Below are 18,265 nucleotides of genomic sequence, written 5' to 3'. Positions count from 1 at the left end.
TTAAATTATTAAATTCAGTTACATTTTAATTCTTTGTTATAAAAAAATTCATTTGTTTTATCATCATAATGAAAAATTTCTTTAAAGAATACATAATATATAATTAGGTTGAATTCAATGTTAAATAATTCCATGGTTTTAACATATTATTATGGAATTTCTTTATCTTTCCATCGACATTTATAAAACTATTTACGCCCTCTCTATTTACAATTTCATATGGGCCTAGATACGGTGATTGATTCTTTTTTCTATTCATCTGGCGTAAAAGTACAAAATCGCCTTCTTTCAAAATAAGTGGATTAGAAGTTTGGTTAGTATGAACTCTCTTTATTTTTGATTTTTCTAAATACTCTTTTGACTTAGCAAGAGAATATTTAAGTCTTTGTTTCAATTCATTGGCGTAATCATCCATATTATAACATTTATTAGCTTTTCTTATCTCATCGTTCGGTAAATAAGGTAACCTACCAAAAACTAGCTCATATGGTGAATAATTAGTATCAACATGAGGTGTTGTATTATAGGCAAACGTAAAATATGGTATCCAAGAGTCCCATTCATCATCTTTTGTGAAATTTAATAAAAATTCGTTAAGAACTCTATGATTTCGCTCTATTGAACCCAATGTCTCGTGGTGGTATGGGGCACTAAATATTTGCTTTATATCCAATAAACGACATACTTCCGCCATTAGCTGATTCGTAAACTCTGTACCCTTATCTGACTTTAGAACTTTAAAATTCCCATAAATTAAAATGAATTTCTCTACGAGAGTTTTCGCAACAGTTTTCGCGTCTTTTGTCTCCATTGGATATGCTACAACATACTTTGTTAATTCACATTGTATAGTTAAAATATATCTGTTATTATTAGAAACCCTTAATGGACCTACTGTATCTATTGATATTGTTTCAAAACTTGTTCCTGGTGTATCTGTCATCGTGTTTCTTTTGTGTGTCTAGTCTGTTTGTTCAATTTACATTGTGGGCAACTTAAGACATATCTCTTGACCATTTTTGACATATTCTTCCATATGTATCGCTGTTTTAATTTCAGTAATGTTTTGCGGACTCCTAAATGTCCTCCGTGTGGTGAGTCGTGGTATTCTGCTATTATTTTCAATTGTGTATGTGTGCAATTTATTCTTTTCGGTTCTTCATATAATATAATTTTCAAATTTACTTTATTCTTTTGTATTAATTTATTCATAATTGTTTTGAATTCTTCCATGGCCATGGATTTGAATAATTCATCATTTTTGCTCATTGCTAATTCTTTTATTCGTTGCTGTTGCATCTTCAATATAAGTTTCTCCAAAGTCACCTTAGTGTTCGATGGATTATCGCTGTATATGACAGATACACTGCTATTATTTATCTCAAATACTGTTTTCTTTCTCTGCATATCCGGTATAAACTCGAGTTTTCTCATATTTCGTATATCAGTGGGTGATGTGCATTCCCAAATTAAAAGTTGATCAGGCTTCGAAATTGGTACTTCATCACTATGGGTGTCATCGTTATATTTTTGTGCATGTAATTCTTTTTGCATGCTTCTAGTAATGGCTAGGACTTGAGCGTCTCGCTCGATTGAAGTGGGAATCATCGCTTTTAAAGTTTCGCTATTTATGTTTATTCTTGACAAAGCGTCAGCATTTGTGTTCATCTTCCCTTTCTTGTACACTATTTCAAAATCATAGTCACATAAATCCATTCGAATACGTGTCATCTTAGAAGATGGATTTTTATGTGAGAATAATGAAACAAGTGGTCTGTGGTCAGTCACAACTATAAATTTTCTGCCATAAAGGTAGGGTCTAAAAAAATTGATTCCCCAATGAATGGCAAGGAGTTCCTTTTCTAATACTGGTTTATTTAAATCATGTTTTGATAGAGTAGCGCTGGCGTACGAAATTGGTAAATCGCTGCCAATTACTCCTTGAGACAGAACTGCTCCTAAAGCATAATTAGATGCGTCTGTCGTCAATATAAAAGTTTGTGAAAAATCCGGGTATTGTAGTACTGGAGGTTTAAGTAAACTTTTTTTTAAAGTTTCAAATGCATTTTGGCACTGTAAAGTCCATTCGAATTTCTGATTCTTTTTCAGAAGCATATTCAAGCATTTTGCTTTATCGGCAAAGTTCGGTATAAAGCGCCTATAATAATTACAAAAGGCTACAAATCGTCTGACTTCATCAGCGTTATTTGGTACTGGATATCGTCTTATTACTTGATCTTTGGCTGGATCAGTCTTCACTCCTTTATCCGTTATGAGATGTCCCAAATAGACTACCTCCGGCTTCAAAAAACTGCATTTGTTTGCATTCAATTTAAGGTTAAATTTTCTCAATCTTCGAAATACATCTCGCAAATTTTCGTTGTGATGTTTGAGACTACATCCAAAAACGATTATGTCATCCACGTAAAGAAAAGCGGATGCATCTAAACCACTTAAAGCAACTGTTAACATTCTTTGAAAACTATTTGATGAAATTTTCAAACCAAATGGTAAACGTTTGAATTGATAATGTCCATTTCCAGTTGAAAAAGCTGTGAGTGGACGCGATTCGCTGTGAAGATTTATTTGGTGGAACGAGCTTGTCATATCAAGTGTTGAGAAATACTTAGCTCTTCCAAGTCTGTCTAAAACGTCTTCAATCCGGGTTAGTGGAAACTTATCATTTACTTTTCTGTCGTTGAGTTTCCTAAAGTCAACAACCAAACGCCATTTCTTTTGCCCATCTGTGGATTTCTTTGGTACAACCAATAATGGTGAATTGTAAGGACTGACAGAATCTTCAATTATGTCGTCTTCCAAAAGTTGTGCAACCTGTTTCTTAATTTCTCCCATTTGCGTCTGTGGGAGTCTGTAGTTTTTTATGTAAACTGGAATGGAATCTGAAGTCTCAATGCGTTGAGTATAAAAATTGTTTACGGTAAGCTTCTCTCCAGGTAAATGGAAAATATCTTGAAATTCTGCAAAGATATCTATTATCGACTCTTTAGCTTCTGGATCACTTGTACCAATATCCAAGGATTCCAATAAAGTGTTCAACCTAGTGGTGTTTTTCTCGCATTGATCAGTGGTTGTATGGCAGACGTGATAATCTCTTAAAGGATTCACTTCACAATCAATATTATCAATAGTTACATCTTTGTCAGTGGAGTTCAGCAGTTTAACATGAACAACCCCGTGTGCTGGTATAATGCAATTAGCTAGATAAACTCCTTCTGCTAATTCTTTGTTGAGTACAATACTTTCTTCTTCAACTTTAATGTTTAGCGGCAAAATGATTTCTGATCTTGATGGTATGGTTATACAGCGGTGAGTCACTGGTCTGTAGTTCATGGGTAACACTACATCTCTGTCATTAACGTTGAATGCAATTGTGTACGTTTCAAAATCGATTCTGCATAAATACTCTGATAAAATATCTCTTCGTATTATTCCATCAGTAGGAATAGGAAAATCTCCTTCAGCAACATAGAAATTGTGCACAATGATACCTTCCTCCATTTTCAAACGTAGACTTGATGTACCAATACATTGAATTGCCTCTCTGGTGATCCCAGTTAACCTTGCTGTGTCTCGTGTATTTATCCTCATAAAGTCTTGAACTTTACATACAGAAATATCTGCGCCAGTATCTATCATAAACGTTAACGCCTTACTTGAGCATTTCAGTGTTACATAAGCATTTGTTTTCAATTCGATGTTGAATATTCTTAATTTTGGGCCTCTTGGATGACATCCTGCGTCATCCGGCCATCGGAGTTTTCCTGTTCACACGCACAAGGAAAAGCTCGATAGTTTCTTCCACTACTGTTCGTATATGTGCGGCCTCTGCCACCAAAATTGCGACTTCCAACATTATTGTTATTACTGTTATTGCCATTTCCATTAGAATATGTGGTATAATTATTATGAATTTGCCGATTAATATGGCGAGAGTTTACTCTTTGATTTCCTCGTATGCTCACATTGTGTCTGTTACCACTGCGGTAATCGTTAGTGTCATTGCGTCTATTATTGTAAGTGTAATGTGTGTTACCGTATCTGTTGTTTCGGTTATCGTATCTCGTGTCGGTTCTATTGTTTTCTTCGTATCTATTCCTGTGGTAGGTATGACTTCCACTAGACTTATGAACCGGAAAAACTTGTCTCGTCTCCATGCCTAAGCTTTTCTCAGCTGTCAAACACCTTTGAGTAGCCTCAGCTAGTGAAGACGGCATGTTGGCCAATAATATTGGTTTAAATTCAGAATTTACACCCTTCATAAAAACATTTAACGCCATATTTTCATTTGCCTTGTAAATGGCATCCTTAGTGTCCTGAGTCGGATTTGTTAAATTTCCTATTTCAAACCTGCTGAGCTCATCACAAAGTTCCGCAATTTTCTCCCTAAATGATGTCATGCTAGAATTGCCCTGTTTCGTATTTCCTAACTCTGTTAAAATTTGTTGTATAGACCTAGGATTAGGGTAAGCGTCTTCCAATGCTTTTTTCAAAGCCGCGAACGTTGTCGGTCTATTGGATCGGCCTAAAGTGCTTCTTACTTGAGTCGTAAGTTTGAAATTGTAGACGTACTTAACGAATATTTCCTTATCTTCATTTCGTAGTAGGTCATGCAGCAATTCTGACTGCGCAATAAAATCCTCCAAATAGTTGAATGAACCCTTAAATACTTGTAAGTTTTTACCCACCATTGATATATCAAACTGAACCATAGTTGGTAAATTCCTTATATCCTTGATATCTTTTACTTTAACTTGTTCAATCAGTAACTCAACTTCCTCCTTCAAATCAAAAAAAATTCTACTTTTAATTCGGATAATTCCTTGCAATCGAAATCAGTACCATCCACCGTATCTTGTAAAACGTTTATTCTTCTTAATTTAGATTCTTTATAATCTATAGAAAATACTGTATTTTTACTTTTCTTTAAATTCGACTTCAATGATTCTAATTCTTTTATATATTCTTTTAACTTTTCCATTAATTCGTTTTTTTCAATATTTTTTTGTTACTATACAAATGTTCTTATCATATTATTTCTATTATATTGTACACTTTTCTTTTTCTACTATTTAACTTCCTTTAAAATCTTAGAAATTCAAATATATATAATTCCAGTGTGAACATTAAAATGTGAATGCAAGATTTTATGTGTGAACGCAAATTTATATTCAAGTGTGTATGCAAAACTCAAGTGTGAACGCAAAATTTTACAATGTGAACGACAAACTTTAAGTGTGAACAGCAAATATTTTACAACCCTATTCAGTGTAAACCCTCTTTTACGTTATAATCGATTATTTAGTATTCGATAATCGATTACCATTCATAATATTTGACGTTTTACTTTTACATTCGTGTTTTGGTTACGATCATTTTTACATTCGCGTGTGCTTTTGCAAATATTTCTTCTAATTTTATAATAAAAATCTTTCAATATCATAGTTTTAAGAATAACAATAATGAATTCAATTCATTGTGATTTATATATATTTTTTCAATAAATAAATGAATATGATATATGTACAAAATGTGTATCAGTGTTGTGTTTTATGGTGTTGATTGTTTCATTGTTGGTTTTTTCTTTGGCATCTGTGTCTCAAGCTCATCAATTCTTTGCCAAATTTCGCATGAACGCTGCCAAGACGGTGGTGGATCAGAATTTACCAATTCTTTCAATGCAGCCAACTCTCGTCGCAACCGCACAATTCTTCCACCTCTTCTGTGTTTGGGTTTTGCCGTTGGTGGAACCCGGGTCAGTTTTTCTTCCAGCAAACGTTGCTGCCTTTTCAAATAGTCTTCAACTGTAAGCTTTTTGGGACCCACGTTCAGCGCAGCTGGAACGATACCCTCGATTGGTATTTTTTTCTGGTCCGTGTTGGGCAGGATCGCCATGAAATGTTTGTCTTTTTTTTTAGTGTTGTTGTGGATTTGTGAAGTTTTATATGTAGTTTTGGTATGCCTGCCTAGTTGGTTTGCCGGCGCTTAAAAACGCCACGGGCAGGAAAATAGTTTTTATATTTCCTTTGCAGGCACAACTAGGTGCCACAGCAAAAATAATTTTTATAATTGAAAATGCCGGTTTAGGCTTTCAAAACTGAATGATTGACTTTATTGAAAATTGTTCATCTTTTATACTTAAATAACGGTATTTCTAATTTCTAATTCTTTTTTCATATTTATCCTTAAAAATAAACAACAATCCTTAAACATAACATATGATCTAAACTTATAACTAAACAGCTGATTAAAAATACAATTATTCTCAAACTACTTAACAGCTGATTCATACATATAATACCGTTTACACTACAGGGCATATATATAATTATGGACAAGTTTTCGACCAATTTTTGCATAGGAGTTTGAGGCCATACATTAACACCCCGTACCAAATTTAAACCGGATCGGATGAATTTTGCTCCTCCAAGAGGCTCCGGAGGTCAAATCGGGGGATCGGTTTATATGGGGGCTATATGTAATTATGGACGGATGTGGACCAATTTTTGCATGGTTGTTAGAGACCCTATACTAACACCATGTACCGAATTTCAGCCAAATCGGATGAAATTTACTTCTCTTAGAGGCTCTGCAAGCCAAATCGGGGGATTGGTTTATATGGGGGCTATATGTAATTATGGACGGATGTGGACCAATTTTTGCATGGTTGTTAGAGACCCTATACTAACACCATGTACCGAATTTCAGCCAAATCGGATGAAATTTGCTTCTCTTAGAGGCTCTGCAAGCCAAATCGGGGGATTGGTTTATATGGGGGCTATATGTAATTATGGACCGATGTGGACCAATTTTGGCATGGTTGTTAAATATCATATACTAACACCATGTAGCAAATTTCAGCCGGGTCGGATGAAATTTGCTTCTCTTAGAGGAATCGCAAGCCAAATTTGGGGGTCCGTTTATATGGGGGCTATACGTAAAAGTGGACCGATATGGCCCATTTGCAATACCATCCGACCTACATCAATAACAACTACTTGTGCCAAGTTTCAAGTTGAAAGCTGGTTTCATTCGGACGGACGGACATGCTCAGATCGACTCAGAATTTCACCACGACCCAGAATATATATACTTTATGGGATCTTAGAGCAATATTTCAATGTGTTACAAACGGAATGACAAAGTTATTATACCCCCCATCCTATGGTGGCGGTTATAAAAATGTTGACAAAGTTTCCTATAAAAATAAAATTTTGACAATTTTTTCTTAGAAATAACATTTTGACAAAATTTTCTATATAAATAACACATTTTTCTATACAAATAAAATTTTGACAAAATTATCTATAGAAATAAAATGTTGACAAAATTTTCTATAGTAATAAAATGTTAACAAAATTTTCTACAGAAATAAAATTTTGACAAAATTTTCTATAGAAATAAAATTTTGACAAAATTATCTACAGAAATAAAATGCTGGCAAAATTATCTATTGAAATTAAAATTTGAAAAATTTTTCTATGGAAATAAAATTTTGACAAAATTTTCGATAGAAATAAAATCTTGACAAAATTTTCTAGAGAAATAAAATGTTGACAATATTTTCTATAGAAGTAAAATTTTGACAAAATTTTCTATAAAAATGAATATTAGAGATTTTTTTCTATTGAAATAAAATTTTGAGAGAATTTTCGATATAAATTGACAAGATTTTCGATAGAAATTAAATTTTTTACAAAATTTCCTATAGAAATAAAATTTTGACAAAATTTTCTGTATAACATATTAACAATTTTGACAAAATTTTCTATAGAAATAAAAAAGGCATACATTTTTAAAATTTTTTGTCGGATACTAAACATTTGAACAAATCGAAAAGTTGGCTGGGACTATGAAAAATGACAGACAGAGATAAATTTAAGCGGTTGCTAAGTGAAGAAACTCACGGAGTCTCTAAAATAATAGATGATGATCTCCGCCGATCTTTTCTGTTTAAAGCGAACAAATAACAATTTTCTAAAATTTTTAATCCCCTTAATTGAGAACTTTAAAAGTCTTTTAGTTGCTAGATATATTTATTCACCCTTGGCTTCAACTGTCCTTGAAATTATTTTATATCTATAAATTTTTTTGCGTTTATTTACTAAAGCAATTTACCTCCAGACAGCGGAACAACCAATAGGAGTGTCCTCACACTTTTCCCCTCTATCAAAGCAAAATGACATTTGTTGCAAATTCAGCATTTCTCCAAAAGGCTCAGACGTTTACACAAAAAAGGTGGACTATTTTGGTGTTGTTTTGCTTCAAATGAAAATTGTCTGCCATTTATTTGCACAAAAATCTATTGAAGAAATAAAGGCTGGAAGGAAAAAAGAAACGAAAATCTCCTAAGGACATTTAAGGACAACAGGCATTCGAATGTTTGTTTTAAATGCAGAAATGAAAAAAAATATAAAAAATGATTTCAAATTAAAACGAAAAAACTACACAACAAAACTTCAGAAGAAAATGAGAAAAATTAAAAGTGCTTAACGGGTAATTCATTTTGGCAACCGGATAAAGAAGGCTTTGTGTTGTCTTTGATTTTTTATAATACAAATTGTGAGACAGTTACGCTAAATTTCTTTATTAATGTTGGAAAAAAATCATCAGAAAATTGTATCTAATTTTATTTTCTTGATAAGATATAATTTAATTTAAGATATAAGATATAATTTCATTACTTGTGTACCAGATTTTCTTAAATTCAAATTTACAAAAAATTATGTTCAAATATTCTGTAGTAGATATATTTGAGAGAATTTGCCGACAATTTTGAAAAATTGTAAAAGGACCAACAATTTTTATATATGTACTACACAATTCCGTACTTTAACTTTAAACAATAAAGATAATCACTCATGAAATGTATCTTCCTACCATCATAGTCATTTTCAAAAGTCCTTGTCCATAGTTAAAAAGAAATATGCTAAATAAATGTAAATAATCGTTAGTCCTTAGCCAGACTAAACAAAGAAAAAGAAAGGCAAGGCAAGAAGAAGCCCAAAGACAGGATTCTCTTGGAAAACGCATCAAACGTTTCCTTCCTTTTTGCAAAAATAGAAATTGAAATCTGCATAAGCAATATAAAACAAATGTTGACATTGAATATTTTTAGAGTTTAAGAAAAGACCTGGATCTGGGCTGGATTTATTTTTCCTGCCGTTAGACCAGACGAAAGGATATGGAGTAGAAAATTGATGCAATATTCAAAATATTTTAAAATATCTTTCTTTCTTTCTTTTGTTACCATATTCAATGTTGAGTCTTAAATAAAATGTAAATTTTATTATTTTATCACTTTCAGCTCCAGTTGCTGGTAACTTTACTGATGAGGAATTCATGGGTGCCAGTGGTTCACAAGACAATTCGGAATATCCATTCCAACGTGATGAAGTTGCTCGAATTCCTTATAACAAGGACCGAATAAACTTTGATAACACAGGTAAGGCATGAACAAAAACAAAATTACGTTATAAAGGAATGTTGACTAAAGAGTGAGTTTGTTGAAATTGGTATACGATTTATAAGCCATCATTTTGTCTGGTTGTATTTAAAAGATTTTTTTAAATCAGGTATAAGATGTTGATTTTTTCATAAGGAAACTGATTTAGGGGCTTGACGAATAACATCTTTTCAAAAATCTATTACGTTTATATAAAAACCTTATTAATCTACATCTGTTTCAAATATCATTAATAAAAAGTTCGGAAATGTTACCATTGATCAGAAAATATTACCATGTGATGCGGGAAAAAATTTAAAGCTAAAAAAACATGTAAGCAACAAATGCTTCAAATATCTTCCAATACTTCAATCACGAAATAAATTTATCCAATTGATTTTTTAATAAAGTTTATTCAATCACAGAAATGCTGGTATCAATCATCAAGGTTAATACCAAATTTATTATTAATTGGTGTAATAATTATACCCTCCACCATAGGATGGGGGTATATTATACCCTCCACCATAGGATGGGGGTATATTAACTTTGTCATTCCGTTTGTAACACATCGAAATATTGCTCTAAGACCCCATAAAGTATATATATTCTGGGTCGTGGTGAAATTCTGAGTCGATTTGAGCATGTCCGTCCGTCCGTCCGAATGAAACAAGCTATCGACTTGAAACTTGGCACAAGTAATTTTTATTGATGTAGGTCGGATGGTATTGTAAATGATCTGATCCGGTTGAAATTTGGTACATGGTTTTAGTATATAGTCTCTAATGACCATGCATAAATTGGTCCACATCGTTTCATAATTATATATAGCCCCCATATAAACCGATCACCAGATTTGACCTCCGGAGCCTCTAGAAAGACCAAAATTCATCTGACCCCTAAAGTATAAGACCCCATAAAGTATTTCTATTCTGGGTCGTGGCGAAATTCTGAGTCGATCTGAGCATGTCCGTCCGCCCGTCTGTTGAAATCACGCTAACTTCCGAATGAAACATGCTATGGACCTGAAACTTAGCACAAGGAGTTTCTATTGATGTAGGTCGGATTGTACTGCAAAAGGGCCATATTAGTCACTTTTACGTATACTCCCCATATAAACCGACCCCTAGATTTGGCTTGCAGAGACTCCTGGAGGAACATATTTCATCCGATCCGGTTGAAATTTGGTACGAGAAGTTAGTATACGGCCTTTAATCGCAAAAATTGGTCTATATTGATCCATCATTATATAAAGGCTCCATATAAGTCAATCCCATGATAGTGATTGCGGACACGGTTGACACTAGCCAAAAACACTGTACCAACATGTAGGAAAATTTTTACCAAACAAAAAGATTTTCTTTGTCAAAGTTCTACTTCTATAGCAAATTTTGTCAAAATTTTATTTCTATAGAACATTTTGTCAACATTTTATTTCTGTAGAAAATTTTGTCAAAATTTTATTTTTATAGAAAATTTTGTTAAATTTTTATTTCTTTAGAAAATATTGTCAAGATTTTATTTCCATAGAAAATTTTCTCAATATTTTATTTCTATAGAAAATGTTGTCCAAAGGTTTTTATACCCTGCGCCACACTGTGGAACAGGGTATTATAAGTTAGTGCATATGTTTGTAACACCCAGAAGGAGACGAGATAGACATATGGTGTCTTTGGCAATAATGCTCAGGGTGGGTCCCTGAGTCGATATAACCATGTCCGTCTGTCCGTCCGTCCGCCCGTCTGTCTGTGAACACATTTGTGTGATCAAAGTCTATGTCGCAATTTAAGTCCAATCGCTTTCAAATTTGGCACATGTTCCTAATTTGGGTCAGAATAGAACCCTATTGATTTTGGAAGAAATCGGTTCAGATTTAGATAAAGCTCCCATATATATCTTTCGCCCGATATGCACTAATATGGACCCAGCAGCCAGAGTTTTATACCGTTTTGCTTGAAATTTTGTACAAACATAACACTTGGTCGTATAATCAAGTGTGCAAAATTTGATTGAAATCGGTTCAGAGTTAGATATAGCTCCTATATATATCTTTCGCCCGACATGGACTAATATGGTCCTAAAAGCCAAAGTTTTGGCCCAATTTGGTTGAAATTTTGCACAGGGAGTAGATTTAGCATTGTAGCTATGCGTGCCAAATTTGATTGAAATCGGTTCAGATTTAGATATAGCTTCCATATATATTTTTCGCCCGATATGGACTTATATGGCCCCAGAAGACAGAGTTTGGCCCAATTTGGTTGAAATTTTGCACTAGGAGTACAATTAGTAATATAGTCATGTGTGCCAAATTTGATTGAAATCGGTTCAGATTTAGATATAGCTCCCATATATATGTTTTTCTGATTTCGAAAAATGGTCAAAATACCAACATTTTCCGTGTTAAATCGTCACTGCTTAGTCCCATATTTTTTACTAACATTGTGTTTCATCCCAGGGCGTTAGCCGATTTAAATTTTAATTCTAGAGTTTTTTTAGAAGTACAAAAAATTGTTTCCATTAAAAGTATTTGTATCCTGAAATGCAAACTTGTATATAGCTCCCAGCAAATTTTAAGTAGTTGAGATGGTAACACAAATGTTTGTCTACATAGTGGTGAAGGGTATAATATAGTCGGCTCCGCCCGACTTTAGACTTTACTTACTTGTTATTTATATAGAACATTTTGTCAATATTTCATTTCTGTAGAAAATTTTATCAAAATTTTATTTTTATAGAAAATGTTGTCAAAATTTTATTTCTATAGAACATTTGTCAACATTTTATTTCTGTAGAAAATTTTGTCAAAATGTTATAATATAGAAATTTTTTTTAAAATTTTATTTCTTCAGAAAATTTTGTCAAAATTTCATTTCCGTAGAAAATTTTCTCAACATTTTATTTCTATAGAAACTGTTGCCCAAAGGTTTTTTCTATAGAAAATTTTCTCAAAAATTTATTTCTATAGAAAATTTTGTCAAGGTTTTATTTCTATAGAAAATTTTCTCAAAATTTTATTTCTATAGAAAATTTTGTCAAAAATTTATTTCTATAGAATATTTTGTCAACATTTTATTTTTATAGAAAACTTTATCAAAATTGTATATCTGTAGAAAATTTTCTTAAAATTTTATTTCTATAAAAAATTTTGCCAAAATTTTGTTTCTATAGAAAATATTGTAAATATTTTATACCTACAGAAAATGTTGTCAAAATTTTATATTTATAGAAAATTTCTGTCAAAATTTTATATCGATAGAAAATTTTTTTCAAAATTCTTTAGAAAAACTTGTCAAAATTTTATATCGATAAATTTTTTTTTTCAAAATTTTATTTCTATAGCAAATTTTGTCAAACTTTTATTTCTATAGTAAATAAAGTCAAAATTTGACTTTTATAGAAGTTTTATAAAAAATTGTATTTCTAAGAAAATTTTATTCTATTAAAAATTGTGTCAAAATTTTATTTCTTTAGAAAATTTTGTCGAAATTGTATTCCAATAAAAAATTCTAAAAGTTTTTTTTTATAAAATTTTTTCAAAAATATTATTTTTATAGAAAATTTTGTCAAAATTTTTTTTTTTTCTATAAAAAATTTTCTCACTATTTTTTTCTTGAGAAAATTTTGTCAAAATTTTATTTCTATAGAAAATGTTGTCAAAATTTTATTTTTATAGAAAATTTTGTTAAATTTTTATTTCTTTAGAAAATGTTGTCAAAATTTAATTTCGTGTTTTGTTTTTTATTGTTGGATTGTACTTCAATCATATTTGTTTTTTTGATCTCAGCTTTAAAATCATTGTGCTGACTAAACTACAAGAGCAGCTTAACCAACAGAGGAAAAAGAATGGTTGTCAAATTTATTTGGGCAAACCCTTATAGACTGCAATTGGGAGTCACCATGATGCGATGGTTAGCATGCCCGGCTTGCATACACAAGGTCGTGGGTTTGATTTCTGCTTCGACCGAACACCAAAAAGTTTTTCAGCGGTGGATTATCCCACCTCAGTAATGCTGGTGACATTTCTGAGGATTTCAAAGCTTCTCTAAGTGGTTTCAGTGCAATTTGGAACGCCGTTCGGACTCGGCTACAAAAAGGAGGTCCCTTGTCATTGAGCTTAACATGGAATCGGGCAGCACTCAGTGATAAGAGAGAAGTTCACCAATGTGGTATCACAATGGACTGAATAGTCTAAGTGAGCCTGATACATCGGGCTGCCACCTAACCTAACCTAACCTTATAGACTGCAAGATGGTTGGATGGACGCACATTTCGGAATTACCACATTCCTCATCAGCATCCTCTACTTAAGCTACTCTTGCAGTTTAGTGAACACAATGGTTTTAATGCTGATATCAAAACAACAAATATGATTGAAGTACAAACCAACAATAAAAAACAAAACACGAATGAAATAAGAGGAAGCACGCTCAAAATAAACCCAGCCAACTGTACTCAAATCGCTGATTTGATGGTGGCAAAGAAAAAGAGAGATGTTTGTATGAATTTATTTCGGCATTAGCCGGCTATCATAAGCTTTTTTTCAGAAGGTTCACTTTGGGTTTAGGGAACTGCCTGAATTTATTCTGATAATTGGTTGATAGTTTTGCTGCAAGTAGAGGATGCCGATGAGGAATGTGGTAATTCCGAAACGTGCGTCCATCCAACCATCTTGCAGTCTATAGGGCTTTGCCCAAATAAATTTGACAAACATTCTTTTTCCTCTGTTGATTAAGCTACTCTTGTAATTTAGTCAACACAATGGTTTTAAAGCTGAGATCAAAACAACAAATAAAATTTTATTTCTATAGAAAATTTTGCCAACATTTTATTTCTATAGAAATTTTTTCCAACATTTTATTTCTATAGATAATTTTGTCAAAATTTTATTTTTATAGAAAATTTTATCAAAATTTTATTTCTATAGAAAATTTTGTCAAAATTTTATTTCTATAGAAAAGTTCGTTAAAATTGTATTTCTATAGAAAACTTTGTAAAAATTTTATTTCTATAGAAAATGTTGTCACAATTTTATTTCTATAGAAAATTTTGTCAAAATTGTATTTCTATAGAAAATTTCGTCAACATTGTATTTCTATAGAAAATTTTATTAAAATATTTTCCTACAGAAAAGTTTGTCAAAATTTTATTTCTATAGAAAATTTTGTCAAAATTTTATTTCTATAGAAAATTTTGTCAAAATTTTATTTCTATAGAAAATTTTGTCAAAATTTTATTTCTATAGAAAATTTTGTCAAAATTTTATTCCTATAAAAAATTTTGTCAAAATTTTGTTTCTATAGAAAATTTTGTTAAAATTTTATTTCTATAGAACATTTTGTCAACATTTTATTTCTATAGAAAATTTTATTTCTATAGAAAATTTTGTGAAAATATCCATGACAAAATCTAGTCGATCTTTGCTTCCTAAGTAGATGTTTTTTTTTTTGCAATTCTTGTGTTTTTGTTTTCCAATATAATTGTATGTTTATATACTCTCTTTCAGTTCTCTCCCCAAAACCAATTGACCAGGAACCAGATGGCCCCAGTTTCCTAGGGGTTTTAATCACTGTCCTTGCTACCATTATATTACTTCTGGTTGTAGTTATATTGACCATAATAGCTCGTAATAGACGTGGACATGGGGGAAATGTACTGGATGCGTTTCAACACAATTTTAATCCGGATACCCTTGGTGGGGTGGATAGCAAACGATCTAATAATGGCAATGGAATGAAGGTAAGTCAAAAGAAACTTGCTTTCTATCTAATTGTAAATTAAAAATGTACAAAATTTCTAACATGACTATAATCTAAAATTCTTTCCCATTTTCCAAAATTCAAGACTGTCACCATGGATCCCGACAGTGAATCCATTGATAAGAGCAGTCTGTATCATGAACCATTTAATGTCAATAATATGTATACCAGCGCGGCGAGTGGATGTTCTATAAATGACCTGCAACGACATCACGTTGCTCCAGACTATACAGGTATGTATGTTGGCTAATGTCAGATGTCAAGCAATTTAAATGAATTAATCTTTTCTAATTTCGTCCATGAGGACGATTGGCATTAGAATCCCTTCAAATATAAAGATTTTGGGTACTATTGGATTATAAAAGGTTAAGCCAAAATTTTGTCAGGCTGCTGCTATAGTGACTTTTTGACAGTGATTGGCATGAAATCTTGTTCAATTACTCTTATTATTAGCAAGTCAGTGGTGTTATTAATGAAGTATATTGAACCGTATTCAATGATATTTTTACAATTTGCAGCAATTTAAAATCTTATATTATTTGATATTCCAATATAGAGTTAGTGATCACCTATACTGAAAAAAAAAAATCATTGACTTCATATGAATGAATAGAACATTCTGAATACAAAATTTACACAATTGGCAGAGTAAGAAAATATTAATGAAAAATATGTATATTGCGCCGAAGGTTCGGGCAGGTCGATTCTTATGTACCCTAAACCATGGATTGCGTAAAATCTACTAAAGATCGAATTACGTCGGTGTTGGTAACAATTATCGATGTCACAGTATCATACATTTAACATTATCTTCTAAATTGTAAGTTAGTATAAATGGAGTCTAGTTAGAAAAAAAACAGATTAAATACCTATATAAGCCACTTAAGTTCTTGATCGAACGAAGAGTTATGAAACGATATGAACTAATTTGAAACGGATCGCATGAAATTTGTTCCACCATGAGTCTTCAGAAATCAAATCATGGTGGGTCCGTTTATATTAGGGCTATTAACCTTCGCTTAGCCACCTAAACATAAACTCCATCAATCGTAATAGTGTGGCACTCCGTACGGGCCCGCTCGTAAACATCGAAAGTAGGGTCAAAATTAAATAATAATAAAATTTTGACAAAATTTTCTACAGAAATAAAATTTTAATACAATTATCTATAGAAATAAAAATTTTACAAAATTTTTCCATAGAAATGAATTTTTGACAACATTTTCTATAGAAATAAAATGTTGACGAACTTGTCTATAGGAATACAATTTTGAAAAATTTTCTACAGGAAAAAAATGTTGCTATATTTTCTATAGGAATAAAATTTTGCAAAATTTTCTATAGAAATAAAATTTTGACAAAATTTTCTATAGAAATAAAATTTTTACGTATTTTTGAGTATTGTTGACCTATTTTATGATTATTCTTATTATTAATTTTGTTCGTCTTGAGGTCATAGTTACAATCGATTATTGATGTGTTTGAGAAACGAACAGCAGCACACGAACTCAAATACAAAATCCCAGAAGATGGTTAGTGGAAAAAAATATTAAAACACATCAATAGTCGACTGTTTCTATGACCTCAAACCGAACAAAATTAATAATCAGAAATAAAATTTTTACAAAATTTTCTATATTGAAATAAAATGTTGACAAAGTTTTCTATAGAAATGAAATTTTGACAAAATTTTTCCATAGAAATAAGATTTTGACAAAATTTTCTATAGAACTAAATTGTTGACAAAACTTTCTATAAAGTGTTGACAAAATTTTCTATAGAAATAAAATTTTCCCACAATTTACTATAGAAATAAAATTTTTATAGAATTAAAAATTTCAAAATTTTGTATAGAAATAAAATTTGCCAAAAACTTCTATAGAAATAAAATTTGCCAAAAATTTCTATAAAAATAAAATGTTGCCCAAATTTTTGGTATAGAAATAAAATTTTGTATAAAAATAGAATTTTTATAAAATTCTCTATAGAAATATAATTTTGACAAAATTTTCTATAGAAATAAAATTTTGACAAAATTTTCTATAGAATTAAAATTTTGACAAAATTTTCTGTAGAAATAAAATTTTGACAAAATTTTTCCATAAAAATAACATTTTGACAAAATTTTCTATAGAAATAGATTGTTGACAAAACTTTGTATAAAAGGATGACAAAATTTTTTATAGAAATAAAATTTTGACAAAATTTTCTATTAATGTTATATTTCTATAACATAAAAAATTTCAGAATTTTCTATAGAAATAAAATTTGCCGATAATTTTATAGATATAAAATTTGGAAAAATTTTTAATAGAAATAAAATGTTGACCAAATTTTCTATAGAAATAAAATTTAAACCAAATTTTCTATAAAAATAAAACAAGTTTTCTTTAGATATGAAATGTTGACAACATTTTCTATAGAAATAAAATTTTGTATAAAAATAAAAGTTTGACAAAATTTTCTATAGAAATAAAATTTTCACAAAAATTTCTATAGAAATAGTATTTTTATAAAATTTTCTATAGAAATATAATTTTGATAAAATTTTCTATAGAAATAAACTGTTGACAAAATTTTCTATAGAATTAAAATTTTGCCAAAATTTTCTGTAGAAATAAAATTGTGATAAAATTTTTCCATAGAAATAACATTTTGACAAAATTTTCTATAGAAATAAATTGTTGACAAAACTTTCTATAAAATTTTGAAAAAATTTTCTATCGAAATAAAATTTTGGGAAAATTTTCTACAGAAATACAATTTTGGCAACAATTTTGTATAGAAATAAATTTTTGATAAAATTTTTTAAAGAAATAAAATTTAAACAAACTTTTTAATAGAATAGAATTTAAACGAAATTTGTCAAAAATTTCTATCAAAATAAAATAATGACATAATTTTCTATAGAATTAAAAATTTCAAAATTGTATATAGAATTAAAAATTTCAAAATTTTCTATAGAAATAAAATTTGCCGAAAATTTTATAGATATAAAATTTGGCAAATTTTTCTATAGAAATAAAATTTAAACCAAATTTTCTAT

General features: G+C 30.5%; 1 protein-coding gene across 1 annotated transcript in view; it reads left to right on the top strand.

The window, feature by feature from the left end:
- Ddr (discoidin domain-containing receptor 2) overlaps positions 1-18,265 on the top strand; it is an 817,465-nt gene that overhangs the window by 269,382 nt on the left and 529,818 nt on the right. The window contains 3 exon segments of the mRNA XM_075294255.1: positions 9,326-9,490; positions 14,967-15,199; positions 15,305-15,452. Coding sequence (XP_075150370.1) covers positions 9,326-9,490; positions 14,967-15,199; positions 15,305-15,452 — 546 coding nt within the window.

The sequence above is a fragment of the Haematobia irritans genome, chromosome 2 (genome assembly GCF_050003625.1).
Source record: "Haematobia irritans isolate KBUSLIRL chromosome 2, ASM5000362v1, whole genome shotgun sequence".
Classification (NCBI taxonomy): Eukaryota; Metazoa; Arthropoda; class Insecta; order Diptera; family Muscidae; genus Haematobia; species Haematobia irritans.
The sequence above is the reverse complement of the archived record's forward strand: the minus strand, read 5'-3'. Positions and strand labels throughout refer to the sequence as shown.